Genomic DNA, 26,879 nt, shown 5'->3' with positions numbered 1-26,879 from the left:
TTGTTAGGAACTGCTGTCTGATTATCTTCCTGGAGTGGGGAGCAACCGCACATAGAGTTAAATCTTTTCTCCACGCAAACTCCATCAGATTGCTCAGTTTCGCTTCTGTTCAGGGCCAACACATAGCCTTCATAAATGACTGACACCTTGTCTTCAGTCAGCCCACTCATCAGACTGTCTGGATCGGTCACAGTTGATAGGTCAAGACACATCACCTTGTGTCCAGCATCATCTGGAGCTCTCTCATCTGGAGCTCTCTCATCTGGTTGATCTGCATCTTGTGCCTCCATGTCGACTTGGACAATGTGTGGAAGATGAGTGCACTGAACTTTTGTTATCTCCATCAGAACCGGATCAGGGGTGACACACTCACTTTGGCCGACAGTCAGAGCAAAGCTGGCACAGGTTAAATGTCTGGGTGAGGGCGAAACGTGGCGGGACATCGTGAGCTTTAAAGATGTGAACCAGAACTAACTGACTACATCCAGCTTTTATCTTACTACAGTGTTCCCTCTTCCTAATAAGACTTATTTAAATGTCAGTAGTGAAGTTAACTAACGCAAACTATCTGTAATACCGCCATGTACAACGCTAATAAGCTGTCAGTCTGTAACTACATAAAGCTAATCAGTAAACCAGCAAAGTTAAATTAAGCTAGCAACCTCCAAATGAAGCTTGCAAAAATTGCAATATAAACAAGAACTTTGACATCTTGTTTGTGTTTTTAATAGCATAAACAAAAAATCACCTGATTTATATCGGCTACAGGCTGTCAGCAGCACGGAAGAACTCCCCCTCCAGCGATCTTCTCTCGTCAGGTGAAACAGCCGCTGGTGTTGCGTTTACTGACTTTCTTGCGCTGGTTGCCAGGTCTGAAAAGACACCTGCAATTTATCGCAATTGATGAATGAATTGATGAAAGATGATAATGAACCTGTCAATAAGCATACTATTGTAACAAACAATGAACCCGAAATAAAATAACTAGTTCACAGGCGTGTGTGGTTGACTTTCCAGACCAAAGGACACTTTACAATGTAGAACCAAAATATGAAAAACACAAATAGATCAGTCCATTTCTTAGGGGTGAGGTGTCATTATTTTTGTTTCTTACTAAACTGACTAAAACCACACTTGACGAACCAAATATGTTGTTTTTAACCAGGAATGTAGAATTCACATACAGACCATCAAGGATCATCATAACTTGCCGCTATCTTCATTCTTCTCTTCTTTCCGCAGATGCTTTTGGCATCATTTGTGTCAGAAAGTCTTTTCATTGGCCAGATTTAAAACTATAATGTGCAGTTAAAGGTATGCAATACAAATAATTTATCAAAAACTGCTAGTAAAAACATTACCATTAAGTCATTTTACTTTTATCTTATGTTGTCCCTTTTCCATGAAAGGTGTCAATTTGAAACACGTTTAGGTCAATTAATACAGGCAATTTGTTTTGTTTTTTAAAAACTTCCAAACTTCCATTCATATTATCATCTGCAATATCAGCAGTTAACATTGTTTCACAGAATAAGCCATTTAGGGAGACTAACAAATTCACCATTTCAGATGTGGTTTCAGCTACTGAAAGCTTTCAAGAAAATTTCCCTGTAGTATCTTGTATAATGTATAATATTTTTCATATTAATCAAGCAGTATACTATCAATGTGTCCTAATATTGGGATTAGTAAAATACTCGATTAGAAAAGAACAAATGCCACATTTTAAAAAGGTATCTGTCACTTTATTGACTCCTTCCATTGTAGAAGAACACTTTAACAAGCCAGTTTTAATAGCAGAAAACAAAAAAGTAAAAATCAAGGCATCTGTTCTAACAACACTATGGCTCTGTTAAGGGGGAATTATTTACTGTACTGTACAAACATTTCTGCTATGAAATACACATCAACTTGAATTTACAAAGGCTCAATCTGTGTTCAGTCATTATAGAATGACAGAAATAGAAGGATGTAAACTGAACAAAACACAACTCGTAACATAACGTGCAAAATATACAAGTGTTTCCATATCTAGTTACAATGTCTGAGTGTTTGCTTGGGTTTGCCCATAGCTCATAATGAAATTCAAAAACATTCAATTTATTTTATATTGTAGCATCTACCGAATGTGATTATGCCATAACATTTTGTAGGTTCAGTCTGTCAATCGAGTAGACATTTCAATCAGAAGTGGTGTCTTTATAATTTTTAGGCTGTATCTCCTGAGTCCACACTGCTTTGTTTATTTCCATCACTGTCCACCATTCCAGTTTCTTTTCCTCCTTTGCTTACACCAATTGATGTACCTCTATTCCACTCCCTTACATCACTGTCTGTTACGTGACGTGCTTGTTTTTGCTTTGGGCTGCAGAAATTAGCATTGATAGTAGGTGGGAAGCGAATGAGACCCTCTGTTGGAGTTGGGAGTAAAGGGCCTCTGTGTCTCTGGGACCTGATTTGCTGATTGCATGATGGCTCTCCACTTTCTGGAGCTGAACCTAGGGACCTATTTAACAGAGAATGCTGTCCACCAGGGCTTTGGAATCTGGTAACTTGATGACTTGGATGATTAAAAGTAACTGATGCTGGCATACCCAAATGTCTCAATTCTGGGCCTCTCCTTTCATTACTAGATCCTGGTTCCATTCCCTTCAGGTTTGGCTCCCTGCTATCATACCTTGGGCCTCTTATGAATGATCCTTGCATGTCTTCATTCATAGCTGGCTCAGGTCCCCTTCTGTCAAATCCTCTTTCCCTAATTTCTGGTCGACTTCCATCAAACCAAGGGCCCTCAGTGTTTGAACCGGATCGCTCAGGCCTACGCCCCCTATCTGAAAATTGCCTTTCATGATCTGATTCTCTTCTATCTGGTCTTTTCCAATGATCCTGCAATTGTGAATCTTTCTCATCAGACCCTTGCCTTCTCATATGCAGACCCCTCCTTTCCCTCCTGAAATCATACTGCTCTTGTCTACTAGGTTCAGCGTTTTCTATGTATGGACCTCGCCTTTCAGAGCCTGGCCCCCTACAATCCGACCTTCTTCTGTCAGATCCTAGGCCTTCAATATCTGGCATTTTGTCTTCAGGCCCTGGGCCTCTGAAGTCTGGACCTGGCCCTCTTCTACCTGGTACTTCCATATCTATGCCACTCCTGTTTGGCAATGAATTCCTGAAGTCTGGATGTCCCCCATTATGCCCAGGTCCTTCCATGTCAGGCCCCCACCAATCGCCCCTCATAACTTGATCTCTCTCATCTGCTACAAGTTGGTCCATGCTAGGACCCATAAAGTCCACTCGTCTCCAGTCATTTCCTGTGTCTGGACCTTCTCTTCTCTCTGATCTTGGTACGAGGGGGCCTCGTCTATCATGACCTGGTCCCCTCATGCTTGGCTCTCTTTCCCTTCTAAAATGTGGACTAGGCCCCCTTCTATTTGGCCCAGCCCCACCACAATCAGAATCCCTCCATTCTCCATCTCCTGGATGTTGACTGCTGGGCCCTTTAAATGAAATATCTGGACATTCCTGCATGGGACCTGGGCCTGTGATTTCAGGCCAGCCCCATTCATCTTCATGTCCTCTCGGACCAGGAACTGAAAATGGCATATCCTCCTCAATGGGCCTTGGGCCCCTACGTCCAGGCTCTCTCCATTCATTACCACAAGTATCCCTAACATGCCCTTGGCTCTCCATATCTATATGTTCTTGAGTGGACCCTGTGTCCATGTAGCCATGGCCTTTCCATTCATCTCCTGAACCTCCTCTTCCATGTACTACAGCCTCCAAAATTGGCTCTCTTCTTTCAGGCCCTTGATTGCGAATGTCTATACCTCTCCTTTCAGGTTCTGAGCCCCTGAATCCTGACCCTCTACAACCAGCGCCCCTATTTTGGCCACCTATAACTGGTCGTCGCATCACTGAACCTATTCTCATTGGCCTTGTTCCCCTCAGCCCCGGCCTTTTTCTATCTGATTCCAGGCCCTCCATATGTACATTTTCTTGGTTAGGCCCTACCCAATCATCAATGTGGCCCTCTCTGTAATCTGCTGTATTTTGACCTTTCCTTACATCTGGATTTCCAAAATCTGGACCTGCACATCTATAATCAGGTCCTGGGCCCTCTATATCCGGGCCTCTCCTTTCAGACCCAGGTCCCCTGAAACCTAAGCTGCGTGCACCTCTTCTGTCATGCTGTGGACCCTCAATGTGTGGATCTTGAGTTTGAGGTAATGGCTCCCTAAAATCTAAACTTCCTAGACCTTTCCTAAGTGGCCCCGGTCCTTCCATATCTGGAACTCTTCTATCAGATCCTGAGCTCACATCTGGGCATATTCTTTCTGGCCTGAGATCCTGGAGATGAGGACCTCCAGGAAATCCCCTTTGAGGTCCTGGGCCCTCCCCGTCTGGTGGTCTTTCTGATCCAGGGCCCCTAAAATCTGGACCTCTTCTGCCATGTCCTGGCCTCTCAACGTCAGTGACCCTGCCTTCAGAAACTGGACGTCTAAAATCTTGACCTCTCCTATAAAGCCCGGGGGCTTCTGTATCTGGAAGTCTCCTTCCTAGCCCAGGGTCCTTAAAGTGTAGATTTCCTGGACCTATCCTGTCAGGTTGGATCTCCTCTATGTTTGGACCCTGCCCTTCAGGCCCTGGTGCTCTAAGATTTGGTTCCAGCACAGGACCCCTAGAATTGGGACCTCTTGGATATCTCCTCTCCGGTTCTGTGCTCTCAACATCAGAATATCTTCTTTCAGAAACAGGTCCCCTAAACCGTGGGCCTTCTCTTCTAGCAGGTCCTGGGCCTTCCATTTCTGTATCTACTTTTTCAGGGCCCATAAAGTCTCGACCTCCCCATCCTCTTCTGTCAGGTCTGTGACCCACTATACGAGGACCACCCCTTTCACCCCCTATTCCCTCCATATCTGGACCTTCATTTTGAGGCACTGGTCCTCTGAAATCTGAACCTCCTGGTCCAATCATGTCAGGGCTCGGACCCTGCATAACTGGACCTCTCATTTCAGGCCCAGGTCCCCTGAAATCTGGACCTCTTTGTTTCCTCCTGTCAGGTCCAAGAGGGTCTATTGATGAATTTTTTTCAGGCCCTGGTGCTTTGAAATCCAGACCTTCTGCTCCTCTCCTACACCCAGGACCCTGAATAGCTGGACCTCTCCATCCAGGTCCTGGACACTGCATAGCTTGATCTCTCCTTTCAGATCCTGGGCCCTCCATAGCTGGATGTCTCCATTCTGGCCTTGGCTCCCTGAAATCTGGGGCTCCTGGTTCTCTTTTGTTATGCTCTAGGCCCTCTACATTTGGACCTCGCATTTCAGGCCCTGGTCCCCTGAAATGTAGACCCCTTGATCCTATCTGGTCATACCCTGGGCCCTCCATATTGGAATTTGGAATAGTGCCTAGTCCTACACTATCAGGCCCTTGACTTATAGCTACACCTGTACTTTCAGGCCCCAGGCTCCTGAAATCTGTGGCAACCCACCCCTCTTCACCTCTCCCTTCAGAACCAATGGTAGCTGGACCTCCAAACCCTCCCTTTTCAGAAGTGAAACAATGCATGTTTGGACCACTTAATTCAGAGCCTGATTCTCTGAAGTCCGCAGCCCCTGCCCCTCTCCTTTCAGGTCCCGTGCCCTGCATGTCTGAATCTCTCCTATCGGGCTGATGGCCTCTCCATTTATCAGGAATGTGAGAGCCTCCCCTGACTGGACGTGACCTTCTATTGGGCCCCCTCCAGTTATCCATTTGTGGGCCCAAATTTCTTTGACTCCTCTGGCCACTCATATCAGCAACATCAATATCTGGTCTTAAACCTCTCCAACATCTTGTGTCTGGAATAGGGCTTTCACATTGTTGATCCATTCTTTCATTTTTTATGCCAAGCCATGAACCCTGCATGTTCGTATCTTCTATAGCTCCATCCTGCACATCCCTAAAACACCCTTTCAATGGATCCCTTTCTGCTGATCCCACAGCACTGTCATATGTTGATTCTCTCCCTTCTGTTTCTGAGCCCTTAACAGCTCGATTTTGACTTCTAATATGTGGACTTCGATCTCTTATATGCTGTGAGTCAGGCCCTTGACCACTAATTATATGTTTATGTCTTTTCTCTGGTATACCTGGCCCACAAACCACCATATTTGAGTGATCTGGATTTGGAGCCAAACCATCCGTCTGTGGACCCCTCACAGATGAATGTCTACCTTCATTCATAACATCCTGCCCAGCATGCACACCTTGTGTTTTAGAATGTTCCAGATCTGGCACTGGACTCCTTGCCCCTGAATGTCTCATGACTGCTCCTGAGTCAATGTTATCTGAATTTCGATGTCCAATGCCTGACATGCTCATATTTAGCCCTGAGCCCTGCATCACAGGCCCTGGGCCTCTTACATCCTGTTGAGCCCTCATTGTATGGTCTCCTATATGTGGTCCTGAACTCCAAATGTTGTGCCTTATGCCTTGCAGTGCTGGATCATTTGGCCCTGGAAATCTTAGTCCTGCCCCCATCATATTTATGCGTGGACCCCAACTTCCTAGTTGTTTTGTATGTGGTCCCGGACCCATCATTCTTGGATATAATGTGTCATGTACTGGATCAATAAAACCTTGTCCTGGACTCTTAATTGTCAAGTCTTGTAAATTATTTCCTTGGCCGCTCATACATTGGTTGCTTATTGCTGACTCTGAAGTTCTCAAATCTGAGAGATGATTTTGCATTCTGGGGAGTTTGACATCTATCCCAGAACTGGATAGCACGTGGCACAATGGATGATCATGGGCTGGCCCTTCTATCCATTTGCCTGCCTCTAACATACTCTGGCCTTTGAAATCTTGAACTTCTAAATCTTTCTGACTTTCAACGTTCACAAGTGGTACTGGGTCACTGGTCTCTTTCACTGGAGCTCGGACAATCTCAGCCTTACCTGAGTCATTTTCTTTAATACTGCTGGGCTTCAAAAACTGTGGCTCTGGATCAGGGCTCTGAGGAGAATCTCGAATAGGTGGATCAATTTCTCTTAAAGGAACTGTATTTTCAAATTTGCTTTTAAGCATTATTTCCTCTTGAGATGTCTTTTCTATCTGTTCAGGGCCAATACCTATGATGCATTTCTCACTCAATGAATGTTTTCCAAGCTCCTGTGATTCTATTGGTTCGGTTTTCTCAACCTTTACATTGTGAAGAAGTTCAAATGAACTTGGAGAAACATCTTTGTCAGCACTCTGTTGCTGTAGGATTGGAGGCTCAAGGTCAGATTTTAACTGAAGACCATCAGGGTCATTTTTAATACTAACACAGATGGATGATGATGATGATGTATGACTTTCTAAAACTGGACCAGTGACAAGGTCTAATAGTGTCTTACTCTGAACATCTGGATGTCTTGATTGATCCAGGACTTGAGGAGAAGAACACATCTGTTGTCCTGATGACAGAGGGACAGCATCTTTTCCTCTGGGGGATGATGGGGATCTTCTATGTCCATGAGAATGCCGACGTGAAGTATGGCCTTTACGATGGCGACCTTGGTGTTCAGACTGGTCTCTAGTTCGATGCCTTGGCCTGTCACTTTCACTTCTGTATCTGTCCTTTTCTTTCCGTCTCCGTGAATGTGAAGGAGAGCGCCTCTGGGACCTTCTTGAAGGACTTCTATGATGGTCCCTTTCACGATGACTACGCCTCTTGGGCGATTGTCTTCGCTTTCTGCTGTGGCATGAACTTGGAGAAGAACCCTTACGTTTATGCCTTGATCCAGACAAAGATGAATCACGACTCCTCAAACTGCCCTCTGGAAATACATCATCTTGAATTTCATTAAAAAGTGATTCATCCTCTGGATCATAAGCTACATCCGAATCTTCTATCTCTCCAGCTGAGGAATACTTCTCACTTTCCTTATTTTCAAGTGTATCTTGTTCTGTGACAGACTCTGTATTATTTTTTAATTCAGAGTTAGCATCTTCTGTCTTCACAGTTTCTGATTCCACAGTTGGACTGTCCGAAGCCTCTGTAAGGTTGGTGGTCTTGGATGTTGATTCTAAAGGCCTTGAGTCTGTTTGCATTATGCCAGGCTGCATAGATGACAGCTGATTAAGAGGCAGAGATTTTGTTGGGGGAGACATGAGGGAATCAGAAACTGAAAAATGAGCCATGAACATACCCACAGCCTCTCTCTGCTGACGTAGTGCCTCTTCCTGCTCCTTTAATTGGCGTTTTTGCTCTTCGATCTGCTTATTCAGCTCCTCAAGCATTCTCTGTTGTTCAGTTATTGTTGCAGCTGAGACAACTATTGTGCCTGTAGCCAGATTCTGCGGTATTGTAGCTGGAGCGGAAGGTTGAGCTGGGCCTGAAGTGACCGATGGTGTTCCAACCTGTGTAGAATTTTGGATGGGGCATGGAACTGAATCTGGCTTTGGGGCTGGAGCAGGAGGCTTTTTTGCACCGATACCACTTTGAAAATCCTCAAAGATAGTCTCATCCTCAGGATCGTAGGCTACATCATCTTTCCCAGAGGTAGATGGTGCAGGGCTGTCTGCCTTCATTATTTTCCTGCTTTGTGGAGCAACCATGCCATATCCAGCAGCAGAGTCATACTCCTCCTCTGGGTCATACGGTCGGTCAAATTCATTTTCTTCCTCTTCTATCTTTTTGACTTTGGATTTCTGTCCATACTGTTGGACAATTGGATCCATCATTGATCCAGATACCTGAGAGGACACTGAGAGCTTCACAGCACTTCTTGTAGTTAATGAATTCCCCTCAGACGGGGCCACAGAGTCAGTTTGTTGATTTCTAAATAAAGTCTTCAAAATAGTCTGTAGCGGTGTCTTTTCACTAGATGTAATGTTGGTAGTACCCTTGTCAGAGACTACATTTGATGAGGACTGTGTGACATGAGCAGTGGCTGAGGTAGAAATAGGCGGGGTCGATCTGAGAGAAGTCAAAATAGATGGTATTGTAACTGAACCAGAGGAAGACGAGTCTGATGGAGATCCAGGACAAGAAGGCGACCCGGGAGGGGTAGTGCTAGTAGGGGTCTCTGGATCATAGGGTTGAAATATCTCCAGTTTGTCAGAACCATAAAGTACTGGGGGTTTGGGGATCCACATAGGGTCTTTAGACATATGGACTTTAGGTCTCTTTTCTTCAATTTCTTGAGGCAAGTTTCCGGGACGCTTCAATTTCTGGATGATTGCCAGACCCAAAAGGAGATTGGGACGGTTCTTTTCAAGACCTGTGAGACATGAAGATGAAATCAATGATAAGAACAAGCCTAATTTAAAGCCAAAATTAAATACACTGATAATTTTTGCCGATAGTTTCACCTGTGCTCTTCGTGCATTCCTTCATTTTAAGTATAATGAACACAAATACTGTTGGTTAGTGATATCTTCTTTTTGCTATTATTATTTGTATGTTAATTTTTTTCATAATGCCATTAAACAAATGTAGTTAATATTGGAATTGCAGGTAATTAAATCTAACAAGGTCCAACATCCCATTTGGATATTTTCACAGAAGAATGATTTTGTATCATAGCTTGAATGAAATATGCTACTGTTGAGCCTTCTGTGGTGTGAGAGGCCAAATTTGACACAAAAAGGTTAAAATGAGAAAGTGCCACTTGATAACCCAAATCTCATAGCATGAACTTTTGACCCAACATCTACATCTGGTTGCAGGCACTTAATGGTACTTAAAGGTACTTGAGACATCAGAGGTCACGTGTGAGTAAATATTAATAAATGTACAAAAAAAACATACCTGGTCCTTCAAGTGGTTGCAGTATAGATGGGATGGATTCCTTTGCACTGAGAGGTACAAGATAGACATCCTTGATGGATCGGCTGTTATTGGACACCACACCAAAACGCCCTCTGCTGCTAAAATAAGAAAATAGGGATACATAGGCCACCTCTTCCTCCTCTGTTGCAGGGTGAAACCGGATAATGCATAACTCCTAATGAAGACACAACAGACAAAATGCTTAAAATCTTGGTATATTTTCAATACAGACGTAAAAAGCCACAGGTCAATAAAGTGTATACTGCTTGCCTTTGTGACAGAGGTCTTTAGTTTTGAAACATAGTCCCACACTGTCTGAGGCAATATCCGTCCACCAATCTGTATGGTATCAGGTAAATCCTTGAGACAAGAAAGGGAAAAAGTGATTCACCTTTACAACTTCAGTTGAACATTTACTTGATCCTTCTCATTTTGAACAGTACAATACCATTTTGAGATTTTCAGCAGATCCTGACACCAGATATCCCTTGGTGACAAACTTTGCTACACTTAGCATGTTTAGGAAGCCTTTCCATAGTATGTCTTGTTTGGCCAGAAACCGTGTAGTCTCACCAACATTCTGAGAATCTGAGATTGCAGCCCTGAAACATATATAAAACTTGACATTAATCACATTGACACTTTATGATGATTTTGAACAACAATAACATTCATAAAAAATAAAACCAATAGGTATGAACTGGTTTTAATTTTTTGGACCTGTGCATCCAAAAGTAGTTAATTAGTTCATAAACAAAGTAGCAGGTATAGCCAAGAATAGGATCCTAGTAAAAGAAAGAAAAATACAAATATGCTTCTTATTGTATAGTTGTTTTGGTTTTTTAAATGTTCACCATAAATAATTTCCAACATTTTTGACAAAGCCCCCCCCCTAAAAAAGAAATGAGTACTGCAACTTGGCTAAGGTAGACTAGAATATAATTATTTTCTATAAATACCTTGAAGATGCCCCATACAGTCTTGGATCTGATGAGGAAGATGGCTTCATTAATATAGATTTAGGTAATGTTGGTGGCAGAGAGGATGCTGTTACTGAAGAGACAGCAGAGCCAGTTTCTTTAAGAGGAGCATAAGAGACTGGTTGGCTCTGGGCTATATTGGTGTTTCCAGAGGAGCCACAAGACAAAGCAGAGAACCTGCTTGCTGCAGTGCGCGGGTCCCGTCTCGTGATAGTTACTGTGGAAACAGCTGGAATCACAACTGGTGTATACGCTGGTGCTGGCGCTGGTGCCTTAGCTTTAGGTGTTTCTGTTGGTGATGCAGGGGATTCCATGACAGGGGATGCAGGAGAATCTAAAACTGGGGAGGCTGGAGAGTCCGTTGTGGGGGATGCAGGAGATTCTGCAATGGTCAAAGTTGGCGAGTCAATAATAAGACGGGACGGTGGTTCCATTAGTGAAGATATTGGAGAATCCATATCAGGCGAGTCAGGCGGTGCCCTCAGAGGGGAGTCATCTCCTGCACAGCTTCTCCAAGAGGGCTGTGTCACAGAGTCGCTTTTATCTTTTGATTCAGACACCTTGGTTTTTTTCCGTGCTGGTTCCTCCTCCTTCCCATCTGGTATCTGACCTAGGGGAACATATTAAAATATTTGCTGAAGAACTTAAAGTAAAAATAAATAAGTACAGCTATTGGTACACCTTTTCTTAATTTACCTGTGCAGATTTTGCATTTCAGATCAAAGAGGTGAGTTTTGTGCTCTGCTGTCGTGTCCTTTAACATACAGGTGAGAATATCTGGCACACCCTTGTTTGGCTGGCTTGGCCTGGTCTTGAGAGTAGGAGGAAGATTTTTTTTCTGTTCCTGGGGAGCAACACACACAGAAACACATTAACGAGATTTAACAGACAATTGTGTCAAAAAATCCAACATTGTGTATCTCGAGCAGAATAGCCATTATGATCAAATGAATCATGAGGGAAATACACACCATGTTTCTGTAAGACTTAGTGGGATTTAAACTGGGTAAATCAACCTTCACTGCTTCTGGTTTCTGCAGTAAATTAGTTGCTTTAGCAGGTGTGTCCTTAACCTTGACACACGCAAGCAAGAGAAAAATACAATCAGATCTGACACTGTCCTGAGAACTGATATCAATTTGAACTGAGGCATCTAATTTGGTCTTTACTGTAGTGTTGTGCAGCTGACAGTATACCTCTGTTGTTTCTTTTGTGCTCGGCTCTGGTGCTTTGACAGCCTGCATATCCTTTTGGCTCATCCTGACCAGCCTGAAGGGGCTGATCTCTCCATGTAGAAACCGAAACAACAAACCCTGGAAAGGATCAACAACTGGATGATAAGTACCCTCAAGAAAATATATTAGAGAAAACCCTAGAATTGTTCACTAGACCATGTTCTGCAATGTTAAGATTTGTGTTTCAAACACAGGGAAAGAACAAAGAAAACAACACAAAAGGTCTACACTCTTGTCAACAAACCTTATTTTTTGGGTCTTTCATGTTGAACATTATTGTTCTGTACTTGTTCATGTATTTGCTGTCAGTGTTGCGAAATATGTCGAACATCTCCATCTCAATATTCGTCACAAGTTTTGCAACTTCACTTTCCGGCAAGTCCAAATCCTCACAATCACACACCCTGAAAAGAAAATCAGTCAACCATTTAGTTTTGCTTTACATACTCATAAGTGCGAAGCTTTAAAAAAACGACAGCACCATTCCTATCAGACAGGTTTGCAAGAGTTAAATCAGTGGCCATTATATCAAATACACCTGTCCAATTCAATATATAATATGATATAAAAACCTTGTTACCTTTGTGAAGCTTATTATGTTCATGTTTTTTGATGACATTTTGTCTAAGAAACTTTAAATGACATTGTTGTGTTGAGGAGTTAAGAGGTGCTGTTATGTAAGACAGAATTGTACTGAATTACTCTGCCCCCCTCATGAATGTGACTAGGATGGACAGAATATTATTCTAGAATATTTTATAAATTAAGTTGTCTCTATATTACAAATTCCTAGTTTATGTTTCAAAAGAAGCATATTCCCATGTCAAATTCATTATTATATGTAAATATGCCATGCATGCCAGTCAAACAATCCTCACCTTTTGAACAGGATGCTGGTGAGAGAGCGTTGGATGCTCTGCCTGACCTGATGATTGGGCTGAGAGGGTCTGGAGGAGGGTGCAATGGGTGCAGGTGGCACTGGCAGATTGCGTGTTTCATTCTGGACCGTGGGTGCGGAAGAGGGCTTCTGGCCTGATGTCGAGGCTGGCACTTGACTGGGCTGTTGCTGAGGTCCAGGCGTTTTTTTAGGGATAACATATGAGGTTTTTGACACCACAACAGCCCCTGTTTCATGATGTCTGGGCAGTGAGGTGGCTGGGGTTTGTACTGCCGGAGAGGGACTATTTTTTTGTGCAGCGGCTGGTATGAAGGAATCAGATTGTACCGATTGCTTCTTTGACAAGCCACTATCTAATGACTTCTTTGGTTTTTCCTCAGATTGGCCTCTAGCTGGTGATGGCTCACTGACAGGCACAGAAGGGGATGTAGCATCTGTAGATTGGTCTTCTGGAGATGGATCCTCAGCTCCTGCAGCTGGATTTAGAGCAGTAGCCTTACTATTGGCTTTACTGTCCTTGTCAGCTGTTTAAAAAAAAAAACAGTAGGGTATTTTGTAAACAAGAAGACAAAACAACATAGAATATGTATATGAACTGTAAGATAAACTAAAGAAATGGTTACATATTATATACACAATCAATATTTTTGCCTTTCTGAAAAAACATTACCTCCAACCTAGGGAACTTGATTTAAGAGGGATTATTCTAAAATACCAAGATTGTGATATTCAATTTTGCAAAAAGCAGGCTCACTGGTTTAAGTGCTTGAAACTGTAACGTCAATGTTGGTACATACTTGTCAATGAGAGCACTGATTTATTTTGCGCAAAGTAAATCCTACTTCTCCATACTACTGAGGAATGTGCTGTGTGTTCACTTTATTGATAACATTACTTTGACAGCGTGTGATACCATTTCATTATTTGCTAATGGGAGATTATGTAAATCTGACCTACTCTCTTTGATTTCTGTAGTTTTCAAAGACTTTTTAAATGACTTTCCGAGTATTAGTTATGTAGTGGGACTTTGTGTTGTTTCCTCTTCACTATAAATTTGCCATTTCCTTTAAATGTTCAGTTAGAAAATTACAATGTCAAAAGTACAGTCAATACACTGTCTTGCTCCTCATGTTGCTTCCCAGTGTCTGACTCCGAAGACACTGATAACACAATAGTGATGTCATCAAACTCCCAGCTTGCAAAGTTCGACATTGAGGTCACCCAAACTAACGTAGACAACAATGTCATATATCTTACAGTTTATGTGAGGACATTTTTATTACCCTACATATTAAGATTTTAAGGTTAGAAAATTTGACCTGTTTTACCACTTTATCTTGAGTTCTTTATCCTGACAAAAACACAGCATATCTAAATGTTATTGTGTATATATACAAGTGATCCTATTGCACTTCATAGTACAGCTGTCAGACCACATTATCAATGGTCTGGTCTCTCCCTGGTCTCTCTGACATTAGTGTGGAAAGTCCAGCCTGCAAGCCTTACACGGCCATTTGATCGGGCCTGCAAGGCAATTCAGTAGGAGCGCGCTGCACTTCACACGTCACACACTGTACATCACACAGTCGAGCCTAGTTTTTCATCGAAGCAGAGAGATAAGAAGCCACCAGTTTAAGGAGTTACTAAATGATCTTGACTCAGAGTGTGATGAACTTGTTTATCATTGTGAAGAGTTGCAGGAACTTGCCCAAGAGGTTTTATGGACGGTTGGATTAAGTCCAGCAATTCATGGAGATGAAGTGAAAACCTCATAGAACTGTGTGATTCAGCATTCATGTTTGCCATTGCCAAGTACCTCTCAGAGCTGAGCGTCAAGCTGCAACCAGCTTCTCAGCACTCTGTTTTCAAACGTGAAATCATTTAAAGCTAAAGCTGTGGAACTCACAAGGAGTAACAAAAGCTCACAAGGGCAAAAGCCTTCTACAACATCTAAATATGCTGGTGAGTGTGCGACATGAGGTATTTAGTGAAAGATTTCAGGATGTGAAAAGTAAACAAGAGGAGGTGAACATCTTTGATAGCCCGTATAATGTGGAACCAGCTTATGTGCCTGATAACCTACAACACAAAATAATTCAGCTGCAAAGCGATGATGAGTTGAAAGCTCAGCACAGCAATCTCCCCATGCTTGAGTTCTATAGATGCAGATGATTTCCCCACTCTGAGGAGACATGCACTGAAACATGCACACTGGGTTCAGAACTTAATATTTCTGCCCGACTAAGCTCTCCATACTGGGATTGCCATGGAGGTTAAGTTACTGTGGCAACAGATTTGGATTGGAAATGAGGCAGGTTCAAGACATTCAAAAAACAGACTTAGGCCTGAAACTAGCTACCTAATCCCTTAATTTCTCGTACAGCCCCCAAAATTATAAATGGCAAATTTAACTGCCCTATAAGTAGTCTTTAATTTCAGGATGCCAGCGAATAATGTCAAGGACTTCCCCAGTGTGTCCAAGTGTGTACTCTATGATGCACTGTGATTTCTGCAGTAATCTCTTTGTTTTACAGAATACTGAATAACCATTTAATTAAAATGCATCCATTTTCTAAAAAGTATGCAGCAAACACAGTAGGGCCACACTGATGTGACCTCTCCGATCCAGTTGGGTCTTAAAATATACACAAAAATCTTCACTGGTTTTCTTTTACTAAACTAACTACAATGTCTACTTTGTGTTTTCATTACATCATTTTTAATTAATGACTTGCAACTTGAAAAAAGGTCTGGTCACCTTAGAACTTTTTAAAGTAGGGATCATTTTAATAACTCCCAGAAATGTGATTTGTTTTCCCTATGCCCATGACAATAAATGTGTTCATACACACAGTTGGTTAATAAGACCCTGTGCCAAAAAAATCCAAATATATCAAATATGCTGCAACTTCCTAAAAACAACATAAGTAACCTAGATCAGGGAATATTTGTCCCCCAAATCATTTAATTTTGGCCACATATTCACTTTTAAATTCCTCATCTGTCCTGGTGCTCTCAGCAGCTTAATGGCACTAATGTATTAGTGCCAAAAAATACATTGGGTTAGGGTTGACAGCAAAAAGCTTCGATGCTTATACTGAGAGGTTGGAAGACTAAACTTACAAAGTAAATTGTGTGATGGTTAGCTCAACAATGGCTCAACAATCCCACATCTTTGGGAATTATGGTTCGACTAATGTTGGAAAGAACAGGATCCTTTACAATATACCATTATAAGCATCTGTAAAGGTGAGCATGGATACGACTAGATGTTTGGGCATAGGTGCATGTGTAGAGACAGTGTAGTGTAGGAGAAGGTACACATCAATCCCACAGGGATACTTTTTGTCTTTGACCCATCAGCTCTTTAGGGGGAGCACCCAGGGACACTGCTTCACACTTGTGAACAATGAGTGAGTGAGTGAGTGAGTGAGTGAGTGAGTGAGTGAGTGAGTGAGTGGAGTGGAGTGGAGGGTGGGAGGGAGGGAGGGAGGGGGGAGGGAGGGAGGGAGGGAGGGAGGGAGGAAGGAAGCACATGAAATTGAGGAGGATTTAGTGGTTGTCCTGTTTTTTGTCTTGCAAGAGTTGGTGGCTTGTTGGTTACAATGTACATTGATCTTCACATGGTTAAAATCTTTTGAGAGCCACAGATCAAGCTAGAACTGTTCCAGTGTACATAGGCTTGGGTGGGGGAGTTGATGTTACCTCACTGACATTGTGTATAACTAAAACATGATGTGGTTAGCATTTTGCAGCGACAGACATTTCTTAAACATTCCTATAGAAGCTCTGAGTGTACGCAATGTGTACTATGCTACACTTGTGACAGGAACATTCCACAAAGGGGAACAACCACTAGCACAACTGCAGTTGTGTAATGTTACTGGTGATGTTGGTAGTGTTCTTTGGTTGTACATTATTCATTTCAGCACAAGAGGGCGCTAGTGCTTTTCAAATAAATGCATTCGAGGCCAGATATTGATTTACTGAAATTGTGACACTGGGGGAGAGAAGTACAAGCAGTGGAGAGACAATGTAAATAACGGTGAACCAGTAAAATGGGAACACTGGTGACCTGAGGGGAAAAGAAAGGATGTATTTTGACGCACTTGAAAAGTACTGGCTCAGTAGTATGTACGGTCAGACATAATTTAATCCCTTGCTCATCATTTGTCAAGCAGCTTTAAAACTAAGCCTAGACTGTCCTATATGTTCTTTATGTCAGCATGTGTGCAAGGATTTACACATTATCCTGAAGAAATGATTTTCTATTTCAGATACTTAACTGCCATTACCACTTAGACTAAACAATAGATGTAATACTTATACCTTCTGAATCCTGACCATGTCTTTAACTGCAAACTTTTGGGGGGTAATGCAATTTAGAACGTCAGGATATTTGATTGAATCCTGCATTCTATCAAATACTATAATAATATTAATAATATTATACTACGTATAAACCTGTTAATCTAAAATTGTAAAACATTTCTTTAAAAATAGTAAAATCTGTCAACCTCCAGTTGCTTAAAGCATCACAATGTTACGGTGCAATATTATCTTAATGTCTATCTGCTAATGTACATATGTCTGTTAAGACAAGACAATATTGACAAAAAATAAACAAAAAGGTCAGCCAATAGCCAGTTGTACAGAAACCAAAATGTCAGCTTTGTGCTTAGTGTATTTGTTGGTGTGGGACAAAATGCTCAGTTCAGTTTGCAAAGGGGAAAGTAAACTAACCCTTGGTCAGCCCTCGGTGGCAACTTCACTTGGAGCTCATTTTATACACTACTTTCCTATTAATACCAAGAACATTGCCAACCTTGCCAGAGCCCAGCACACAAGTGTGTGCGTGTGTGCGTCTGCGTGTGTGCGCGCGCACGTCTGTGCATGAGGGTAAGCAAGAGTTTGTGAGAGCGAACAAGAGAAAGAGCGTTGTCTGAGAAGATGCATCCATCGTTTGGCGTCCAATGTAATAGGGGGGAGGGGGGGTGCGTCATTTGTGGAGAGACTACTTCACTGGATTAGATGGTTGCCACAGATCATTCCACAGTAGGAAGAAAGACTGTGGACTGCAGACCATGGCTCTCCTAGTGACTCCAGAGCTGTCAAGAGGTTTTTCAGACTTGTTGGACTTCATTGTGCTTCATTGTGTGTGCTTGTGTAGTGTGATGCAGACAAGACTTCCTGAAACTGAAATCTTTCGGGTTCCTGGACACTCAAATTCAGCTTGTGTGACAGTAGGAAAACATATTCTCTGCATCGTGTGAGCAAACAAGAATGCGGGAATACACATCTTACTCGACAAATTTAAAAAAAATGCTCCTTTGAAAAACCATGTCTTCTCAAGAGAGCCCACCTCAGACAGCTCACCTCCCTACAACCAAAATGGAGAAGTTCTCACTACTAGATGGTAGAAGAAGAGAGTAGAAGAGTAGAAGTGTCAGAGCAGGAAAAGCAGCAGCCTCTGGGTGTCTAGGAATGGAAATCCAAACCCATTCAAAATAAAATGAAGTTGAAAATAAAGAAACAATCCACTGACAACTGGCATTTCCGCAGCACACATCGATGGCTTTAAGGAACACAGCTATAGCTTTATCTTTCTTGTGAATGTTATGTACTTGTGCATAAGTTGTTGACCTTAAATACAGCTTGTGCAGTGAAACACTTAGGTTGTCATTGATGCTCAGGGTATTTGGGGGCACTCTGAAGTCTGATAGGAAAGAGTTAGCCGTTTCACTCCAAAAAGCCACCATTCAAGTTCAAGTCACACTCAGTACGTTTACATGCAGATTAAAACTCGATATGTTTTTTCAAGCATCATGCATTTATCTTGATGCAACTAAAACTGACACTATTCAAAGTACACTTAGTAGATTATGTGATTGGAATCATTCAGATGTTCGCTTCATACTGCAATTACTCAACACAGAGCAGCAAACTCTTGTTGATTTCTTGCATCTATGAGGCATAATCTCTCATTTGCCTTTAATCATATTAAGGACAAAAAGTAGTAGTAGTATTGGGTGCATGTAAATGTACTGGCAACTCTCTTTCCAAAATGCTTTGAATGTCACATGGTGTAGGGATGGGAACATGCTGCAAATCAACGCTGCTACCTTTCGGCACAAAGCCAGGCTCTACATTGTTCCGTGGTCACGCCTGCCCTGCAGGATGCTGATGTGTTGCTTTGGCTTGCCTCTTCTCCCAACCTCAACCCCATTAGCTAACATATGAGATGTCTGGAACAGGTGGCGATGTAGTCAGCAGCTTGGTCAGGCTGTTCAGCAAAAACATATTAACATCCCACAGCCACAGATTGAGAGGCTCACTGGCTCCATGAGCCACGAGCACTGAGGCATTCAAAGGGTAATGATGGAGAGCGGGATGACTTGTCATTTCATTTCCTTTCTGCTGTTTTTACACGATTATTTGAGTTTGGTTTCAACTGTGCATTTCTTTTTTTCCATTTGTAAACTTAGGTTATTTTTTATTTTTCAAATAATCAAAGCTTATCTATCGTGAGGTTAACTTGTTGACATAATTAAACTGCTCATGGTCCGTTCAAATAATCTATTTGTGAGTTTTGGCTACTCAGCATCTGAAAAGTTGGCTCTTAGAGAAAGCTGCCATGATTTAATATTTAAAAAAAATTTGAATCACTACTTAAGAAAATGGTGCCTGCCAATCAGACACTAAACACAAATGCCAGTGATGATGTGCCTGAAGTGCCACCCTAACCTCTTCTGAATGCACTAACAGGATGTCAGACAGGCTCCTGCTGTGGCACAGAATTACGCACAGGATGTAAATCACAACATGTCATCCAATATTGACTGATGCTTTCACAGGGGGAGACTTAACAGGAACTCTGTCAAATATGGAACAGGGCCTGAAGTAAAAAAAAACAGTCTTCTGTTGTTACTCAATGCAGCTGTCCAGCTAATTCAGTAATACCACTTTGTGAGACAAGCCGTCAAATGACAAATCTCATTAGGATATCTATCATAAATGTTTCACGTTTAAAAGTATTTTTGAAATACGGCAATCTTGCCATTTGTAAGCTGAAAGCTGTACTGCTTTAAGGAGAAAGTGGAACCGTTTCCTATTTTTGTCAGCTAAAATTAAGCAGTACATGTAGATAGCAGTAAATCACTATATTGCCATATTCTGTTTGTGCTAAAGATTTGCTAATCCAAGGTGCAGATGCTGGGTTGTTCAAAACAGAAATTTCACTATTGGATGTAACAAGTGGAGAAAGAGTATCCATGGTGATCCCTGGCAAACAGATTCAGAAATATGAGCACAACAACATTATCCACTGGGCTTCAAACCTCAAAAGCAAGGGTGTATTCATGTTTGTGCAAATACCATTGCTATACCCCAAGTCGAGCTATTAAACAACATGCTTCAACGAAGTCCCACAGACAAATCCTCCATCTCTAGAGTTTGTATGCATGTATGATCATGTATGACTCTTGACCTTCTCTTCAATTGTGGTGCGGGTTTCTAAAGAGGGGTGGTGGGGAGTGATGGAGGCGGTTACTGACAGTGGCCAGCAGATACTAAATCCATCCTCATGGAAATGTGACAATGAATCTCCCATTTACTGATTGGTGAAACGCAGGGGAACATCATTACAGCACCTCCACTGATGAATCCTCCGATCCCCTGTGTGTATCCGCAGCAGCAAGAAACCAACTTCTGCTCCTTACAAGCCAATCCTATCTAATCCAGATTGGCTTGTCTACATAATGGCCGCTCTGGCCGTGTGTGTGTGTGTGTGTGTGTGTGTGTGTGTGTGTGTGTGTGTGTGTGTGTGTGTGTGTGTGTGTGTGTGTGTGTGTGTGTGTGTGTGTGTGTGTGTGTGTGTGTGTGTGTGTGTGTGTGTGTGTCTGTCTCTACAATGGTGGATGATGGATTGTAGTGCTCGCTGCACATGTTTCCACGTTATGTGCGTTCGAAGGTTTGTATGGATTGTTTTTCAATTTATGTACTTTCTGTGCAACTGACGTTTTTTGAAAGCGCAATGCTGGTGAAGAAGAAATCACGATGGAGACGGATAACCAGCAGTTGGTAGGAAAGATGTGCCAAAATGAATGCTACATTTATAAAGCCATTAGGACCTTGATAAGACTAGGTGCCTGAACACTAGCGACCTTCTTTATAAAGCTGAGTCACCATAAGTTCTGGAGATGTGACAAATTTGGGGCATTACACAGCCCTCGCTGTGTTGCAAGAGACTTGATGTGGTGGTTCACAGTTTGATACCTGTGAGCAAGATGTTATGCCAGATTCCCTACCTTAAATTACAAAACGGTATATGAAAGTATTTGACTACCAAAAGACACATAATGGTTTGCAGCATCTCGTCACTATCATAGTTAAGGTATGATAAAAATTCTTCAATGGCTCATTATTTCTACATATCTTATGATGGCTATTCCATTGATATACATGGCAATGCAGAAGGTCAAGGAACCACTTGATTTGAAATAAAGGAACGTTATGTGTATAAGTTATGACGTTCCTGAGCCGTGTCATGGATGTGACCATCTTTCTGTTAAGACTTGTGATATGTGACAACAGCAGCGCCAGAGGCTGCTGCAGTCGAAAGCAGCTGTGTCTAGTTTGCGGTCGAAATGATGAGAGAAAAAGACCCTAAAGCTGGGAACACGCTTGGCCGATTTTGAGAGAGTTGACTGTATAGAGTTGGACCTGCTGGCCAGTGTGGATGTCATCTCGTGTGGCCGTTTAAGACTCACAACTGCACCTATGAAGACGACAAAAGTTTTCTTGAAACTTTGCTTTTGTCAGGCAGAGACGGCTCAGTTGTGTATTATGATGCAGACAAAGCTTGATACCCGAGACTGGCTGACGCCAATGTGAGCTAAGTGAAAGACGTGGAGAGAAACAGGAAAGAAGGAAATGACTAGATAATTTGTGAAAAAGACGCAGTTACTTAAAATGAGATGAGATGTCATTCAGGTCCTCGTTCTATACTTGGTATGGGTTCGTTCAAGTTCATTCACATTATAAGGGAATTTCCATTCATCTTTGATTAATCTCCCCTGGAGTAATTAAAAAAACCTAAAAAAAAAGGTTTTACTACCACTGTCAAACTTGAGTTCTGTCATTTGAAATCTTTCCCATCGCTGAGTTCATTCCTCTCAAGAGGGAGTGTCTGGTTCTTGCAAGACTGCACTTTTTGGAGCAAGACATGGAGTTGGGCTCTGGAGTCATTGTGATAATGTGTGAACACCTGCGATGTAACACATCACCAAAGAGGAGTTGTGTAGTGTGACCTGCCTCTTTCAGTATCCACCAGACACAGAATTTTGTCTGTCCCAAGCTTTAACTTCAATAAATGTGTATGTTGCATATTCACCAAGTCCAGCAGCCTAGTTCAGATTACTTCAAGAATCAAGCGTGGAGCCAAAAGCTGCTGTCAGGCTTTCATTTAACCGATGAGGAGAGTGTGACTGTGTTGGGCATGTTCAGCAGAAATGTGACCATGTTTCAGTGAGAACCTTTTCGCAAATCCGGACAACCCGAACATCAGAGTAGTGATCCAACACATCTGCACAAAAAGCGTGTTACTTTTCCAGTGACACCCCACACGCAGTTGCCCTCTGTTGTAGTTATATTTGTCCAGTTATGAGTTATTGGAATAAATGTGTGAGCTTACTCAAATACTGGAATCGGGACAAGTTGGAATATTCTCGGACCGTTTGGCATTCAGAGTCAAGAAAGGAACCATAAAAGTGAACATACTTACCCATTGCTGACCCCTGCTACCAATCACTCGTCCCACAGACAGAAGAATGTTTATGGATGCGAGTGTATGCAACTGTGTTATATGGTGACACGATTGAAAAACGGAGGAATAGCGGTAATGCTAATGAGAGGCAATGTGGGCAGTTTCAAACTGTTGTGTGATTTTGAAGTGTATGAGTAGTAATTGGTACATACAGGCAGTGTTTAAGTTAGATGATGGTATGGAAGTGGCCTGAACTTCTGTGAGACTGGGGTCGCAGGCAATGGAAGACGCAGCCTCCTTTTGGTTTCCATTGTCTCCCTGCAGCTCCACTTCGCCTTCTTCCTTAGGTCTTCCTGCTGACAAGTTAGACACCTTACCCACCCGCTGTTCCTGTATTCAAAATATTTGCACAGGTCAGCAAGACATATCGTTCGTTATACATTGTTTTCATACTAAAAGACAATGTCTGCAAATGTGAATATACAACACTAAAACAAACGCCCAACTCACTTCTAAATTATTTACAGATATTATTATTATATTTTATCATCATTTATAGATATGTTTACTATCAAGTCATAAAATTGCTTACCGTTGCAGTGAGCCTGGCAGCGGCAGCTTTTCTTTGCAACATCCCTCTGGTTTGGGGAGCCTTAGTTTCAGAAAGTGACTTCATAGTTGCGGCTGCATGCTGAAGGATGCACTCGGTCCCACAGTAGACAGAGTCTGGTAGAGCATGTTTGGGGCAATCCGGGCCAATGCACAAAGGAAGATTGCTATCAACCTCCATCTTAGCGTCGGATTGAGGCTGGGGCTGCGCTGTTGGTTGCTCCACCTCCTCCTCCTCCACAACCACAGTCTGCTGAAACCACGTGTTTTAAGTCAAACCACAGGTGCTGACTTTCATCATGCAAATCTAACAGATCATGTCTCTTACATGACAATGCAACTGTAAATCGTACAGCTGATACAAAACAATTACTGTCGTACACACACACAGCTGTTTGTGTTGTTGTAACAAAGGATACAGCCATCTTGGGGATTATCAACATTCAAATTAAAACTCTAACCTCAATATCTTGGCGCTCTTCAGTCTCCTCCTCTCTTTCACAGGGAGGATTGATCGTCAGGCTTTCAGGCAGACTGAGCTCCGGCTCAGGTTGGGACTCAGGTTGGGATGTTGAGATTAAGGTCAGCTTCTTGGTGGTGCAAGTAGGACACATGTACTCTTGCCCTTTCCTTTCCATTTTACTGCCCTGTGTCTCACTGACACCAACACAGTCACCATGAAACCACTCCTGACAACTGTCGCAGCAGATCATAAACCTAGAAGCAGAAAACGAGACAGAAAGAACAGCAGAGATCAGGAAGTGAGAATGACAGTTGGCTTAGGTATGCAAAACACCCAGCCTTATGCATCTTGTTAACAGAAATTAGCGTATACCTTTTATTGTGTTTTTGTCGACAGATGCAATAAAGAGCATCAGCATCATAATCTTCACTGTCTGATATGCTTGAATATACTACATATTTATCTTCTTTCATCTCCTCTTGCTTTTCCTCGTCCTCCTCTTCTGGTGCATCATCATATTGGCCGGGACTGACATCAGTAATGCGGTCTACATCAGTGTCTATGACTATGCAGTCAGAGCTTGATTGTTGAGCAGGACTCTGAGGTAACTCTATTATAGTCGACCCCAGTGGGCTGCTTTCTTTTATCTGCAACAAGTTTGCTTGATGAACAACAATGACCTCATCCATCTCCTCTGCCTCATCATCATCTGCAGTACTAGACTCGATTTCCGTTGCCCTTCCTCTCCCACGACCCCTCACTCGACCCTTTCCCTTCGCTCTTCGTCTGCCTCTCCCCCTGCCTCTGGCCCTTCCTCTTCCACCTTTCCCCCCTCTGCCTCCTGCGGTGACCTGTCTGGCTTTTGACGCCAGCTGCTGCTTTATCTGTATTAGAGTCATCTCATCGCTGTCCTCCTCTTGACTAGAGATCACTACTACATCGTCCATTTCACTTCCCTCGACATTTTCCTGAGCAACAGGCTCTGAGATTTCCATGCCGTCAACACAGTCCTTATTATCAGGCACCTCAATCCCTGCAACCTGTGGAGGAGGTGTTTCCACTTCATCAGTGGGTTCTATATTATCAGGTGGCAATAGTACATCTGACATTTCCATTGACAAGCCCTCCTTTCCACCAAGCAATGAAAAGGCTGTGTGGAAAGCGGACCCAAAATCCTGCCATAAAGTAGGGTCAAGACTACTTCCTGCAGTAGCTTCTGAGATTGGCTTTGGCTCCTCCGGTACTGGTGAGCTTGGAGCAGACCATTCTAGGTCATCTATAAAATTCCGAGATGAGCGACTAGCCATTTGGCTAGTGCTGGTGTCTGAGGTGGTCTGGGGTGTCTGATTGGCTTGGCGACTTCGGCCTCTCCGTACAGGAGGAGGGTTAATTACTACATCTGCAACCTCCTCCATAAACTCCCTTCTTGCAAGTGTCGTCCGCCTGAAGCCCCAGGACTTTTTGACCTCTGACAGGGTAGGTTTCACAGTCTTCTCTGCTCCCTCTGACTGGCTCTGCTGCATCGGTTGTTCTTCTACACAGTGAGGATGGAATAGGATTGACAAAAAGAAAACGAAAAATCGGTTGCACCTTCATCTGCAGTGACAATCTGCTTGACTGACTCGTGGATTGCAGGATTTGTTTTACCTGGATTACTGTCATTTTTCATACTGTCACCCATCCTTAGGAGGCTGTTCAGAAATAGAAAATGACATTTGTTAAAATACAAGCTAAAAGAAAAGGTAACCAATGGTGAGGTTGAGCGAGTAAGAATAAAAATGTACCCCTAAAAGCTATGAGCAGATGGCAGTTTCCAGAACCTGCTAATTGTCATTCCAACTGTGGTCTCTTTGTACCTGTGTTTGAATTATGGGGACAAAATATGCATCATTATTTTATCATACACATTTATGACATACGTTCCCAGACATATCACTTATGGTCCATATCATTGAACTGTACTGCTGGTGATTGACTATTGATTGTTGTAGAAGATTAACTAGATTAAAAATTGTTTGTGGATGACATCATTGATTGACCTCTGGTAGTTTGATGACATCACTTAATTTGTTTGATAATATCACTATTGTTCAATTAAAGTAGCATGTAAGTAAGTGTTGTTGTAAAAAAAGTGATTTGCTTGTACATTTGATGTTGTAATATTCTAATTAACCATTTAGAGGAAGGTCTTGTCTTTGCCAGGCTTACCAAAGAAGTGACACATTGTGCTGAACAAGCAAGATGAGATGTCGTCACTCTATACCTGGGTTGAATTAAGACAAAATGTGTATTATTTTGTCAGTCAATCATACACTTCCAAGACACACACATTCCCATACATTATATTCAATTTTATAATTGAAATGTACTGCTGGTAATGGCTACTATATCGTTGAGACAGGTTTCATGAGAGCTAACACTAAGAACAAATGAAAAAGCAAAAATGTGTGCTTGACCTTAATTATACTGACAGTGGACCCAACACATGACAAACACTGTATACACACTGTTGTTTAATCAAAGACGTGTACGGCCAGCTGTCTATATTCGTGTATGGGCGAGGTTCATTTGTTTAATTTCAGAAGAAGAGTTCAAAGGTTCAGCAACTTATGTCCACAAGTCCATGACGGCTAAATTTAGCTGACTGTTGTCGAAAACGAAACACGAAAGGGCTCCTTCATTTAATTACAAGACAGCTGTAAGAGCATAACATTGAAGTGGTAGATTCATTGCGTATCCCCACAAACTCTTCGCAGAGGAGTGGTGTTGATTCGACATTGTTCTCTGTAACCAAGTTTGTTAGCTAGTGGCTACGCTAACATAGCCTCGTCAAAATGCAACACGCTGCGCCACTGAATGAGTCCCAGCGAAGATGACTCGTGCATTCCTTGCTAGCCCCCTCTACATTGGCACCAGGGAGGAAAATTAAAACATACCTTCGATATTAATGTCAAGTTTCTTGTTGTACGCAAGCTCGCATAGCATGCTACCTAGTTAGCAGCGCCTTCCATTTTCTCTGCCTGGCCACGCGTGTGATCTCGCGATAACAGCAATGGTTCGGAAAACACCGTGGTTTCCCGTTCACTTCCGTACATATTTGTTTAAATCCAAGTATACGCTTTTATCATCCGGTTG

General features: G+C 42.4%; 1 protein-coding gene across 1 annotated transcript; it reads right to left on the bottom strand.

The window, feature by feature from the left end:
* Positions 1 to 4,313: 4,313 nt before the first annotated feature.
* On the bottom strand, positions 4,314 to 26,773 carry LOC143012919 (uncharacterized). The gene is made up of 17 exons (XM_076166260.1): positions 26,681 to 26,773; positions 25,953 to 26,007; positions 25,529 to 25,600; positions 25,392 to 25,435; positions 24,117 to 25,278; positions 23,743 to 23,998; positions 23,265 to 23,534; positions 22,885 to 23,062; positions 12,890 to 13,433; positions 12,256 to 12,415; positions 11,973 to 12,089; positions 11,688 to 11,849; positions 11,473 to 11,620; positions 9,100 to 9,245; positions 8,460 to 8,718; positions 7,377 to 7,717; positions 4,314 to 4,556 (listed from the first exon to the last, which is right to left on the bottom strand). Exons 4-17 carry the CDS (start codon positions 25,423 to 25,425, stop codon positions 4,314 to 4,316), a joined length of 4,020 nt encoding a protein of 1,339 aa, XP_076022375.1. The 5' UTR covers positions 25,426 to 25,435; positions 25,529 to 25,600; positions 25,953 to 26,007; positions 26,681 to 26,773.
* Between the last annotated feature and the right edge of the window lie 106 nt (positions 26,774 to 26,879).

The sequence above is a fragment of the Genypterus blacodes genome, unplaced genomic scaffold (assembly GCF_046128005.1).
Source record: "Genypterus blacodes isolate CSIRO-AG114 ecotype Tasmania unplaced genomic scaffold, CSIRO-AGI_Gbla_v1 ptg000156l_1, whole genome shotgun sequence".
Lineage (NCBI taxonomy): Eukaryota > Metazoa > Chordata > Actinopteri > Ophidiiformes > Ophidiidae > Genypterus > Genypterus blacodes.
This window is presented reverse-complemented; position numbering and strand designations above follow the sequence as displayed.

Coding starts and splice junctions, on each gene's coding strand:
- LOC143012919 (XM_076166260.1), bottom strand. CDS start 25,425: ATGGGTGACAGTATGAAAAATGACAGTAATCCAG. Junction 25,279..25,391: donor GAAAAATGACAGTAATCCAG/GTAAAACAAATC, acceptor CTCACTGTGTAG/AAGAACAACCGATGCAGCAG. Junction 12,416..12,889: donor ACCAGCATCCTGTTCAAAAG/GTGAGGATTGTT, acceptor TTTTCTTTTCAG/GGTGTGTGATTGTGAGGATT.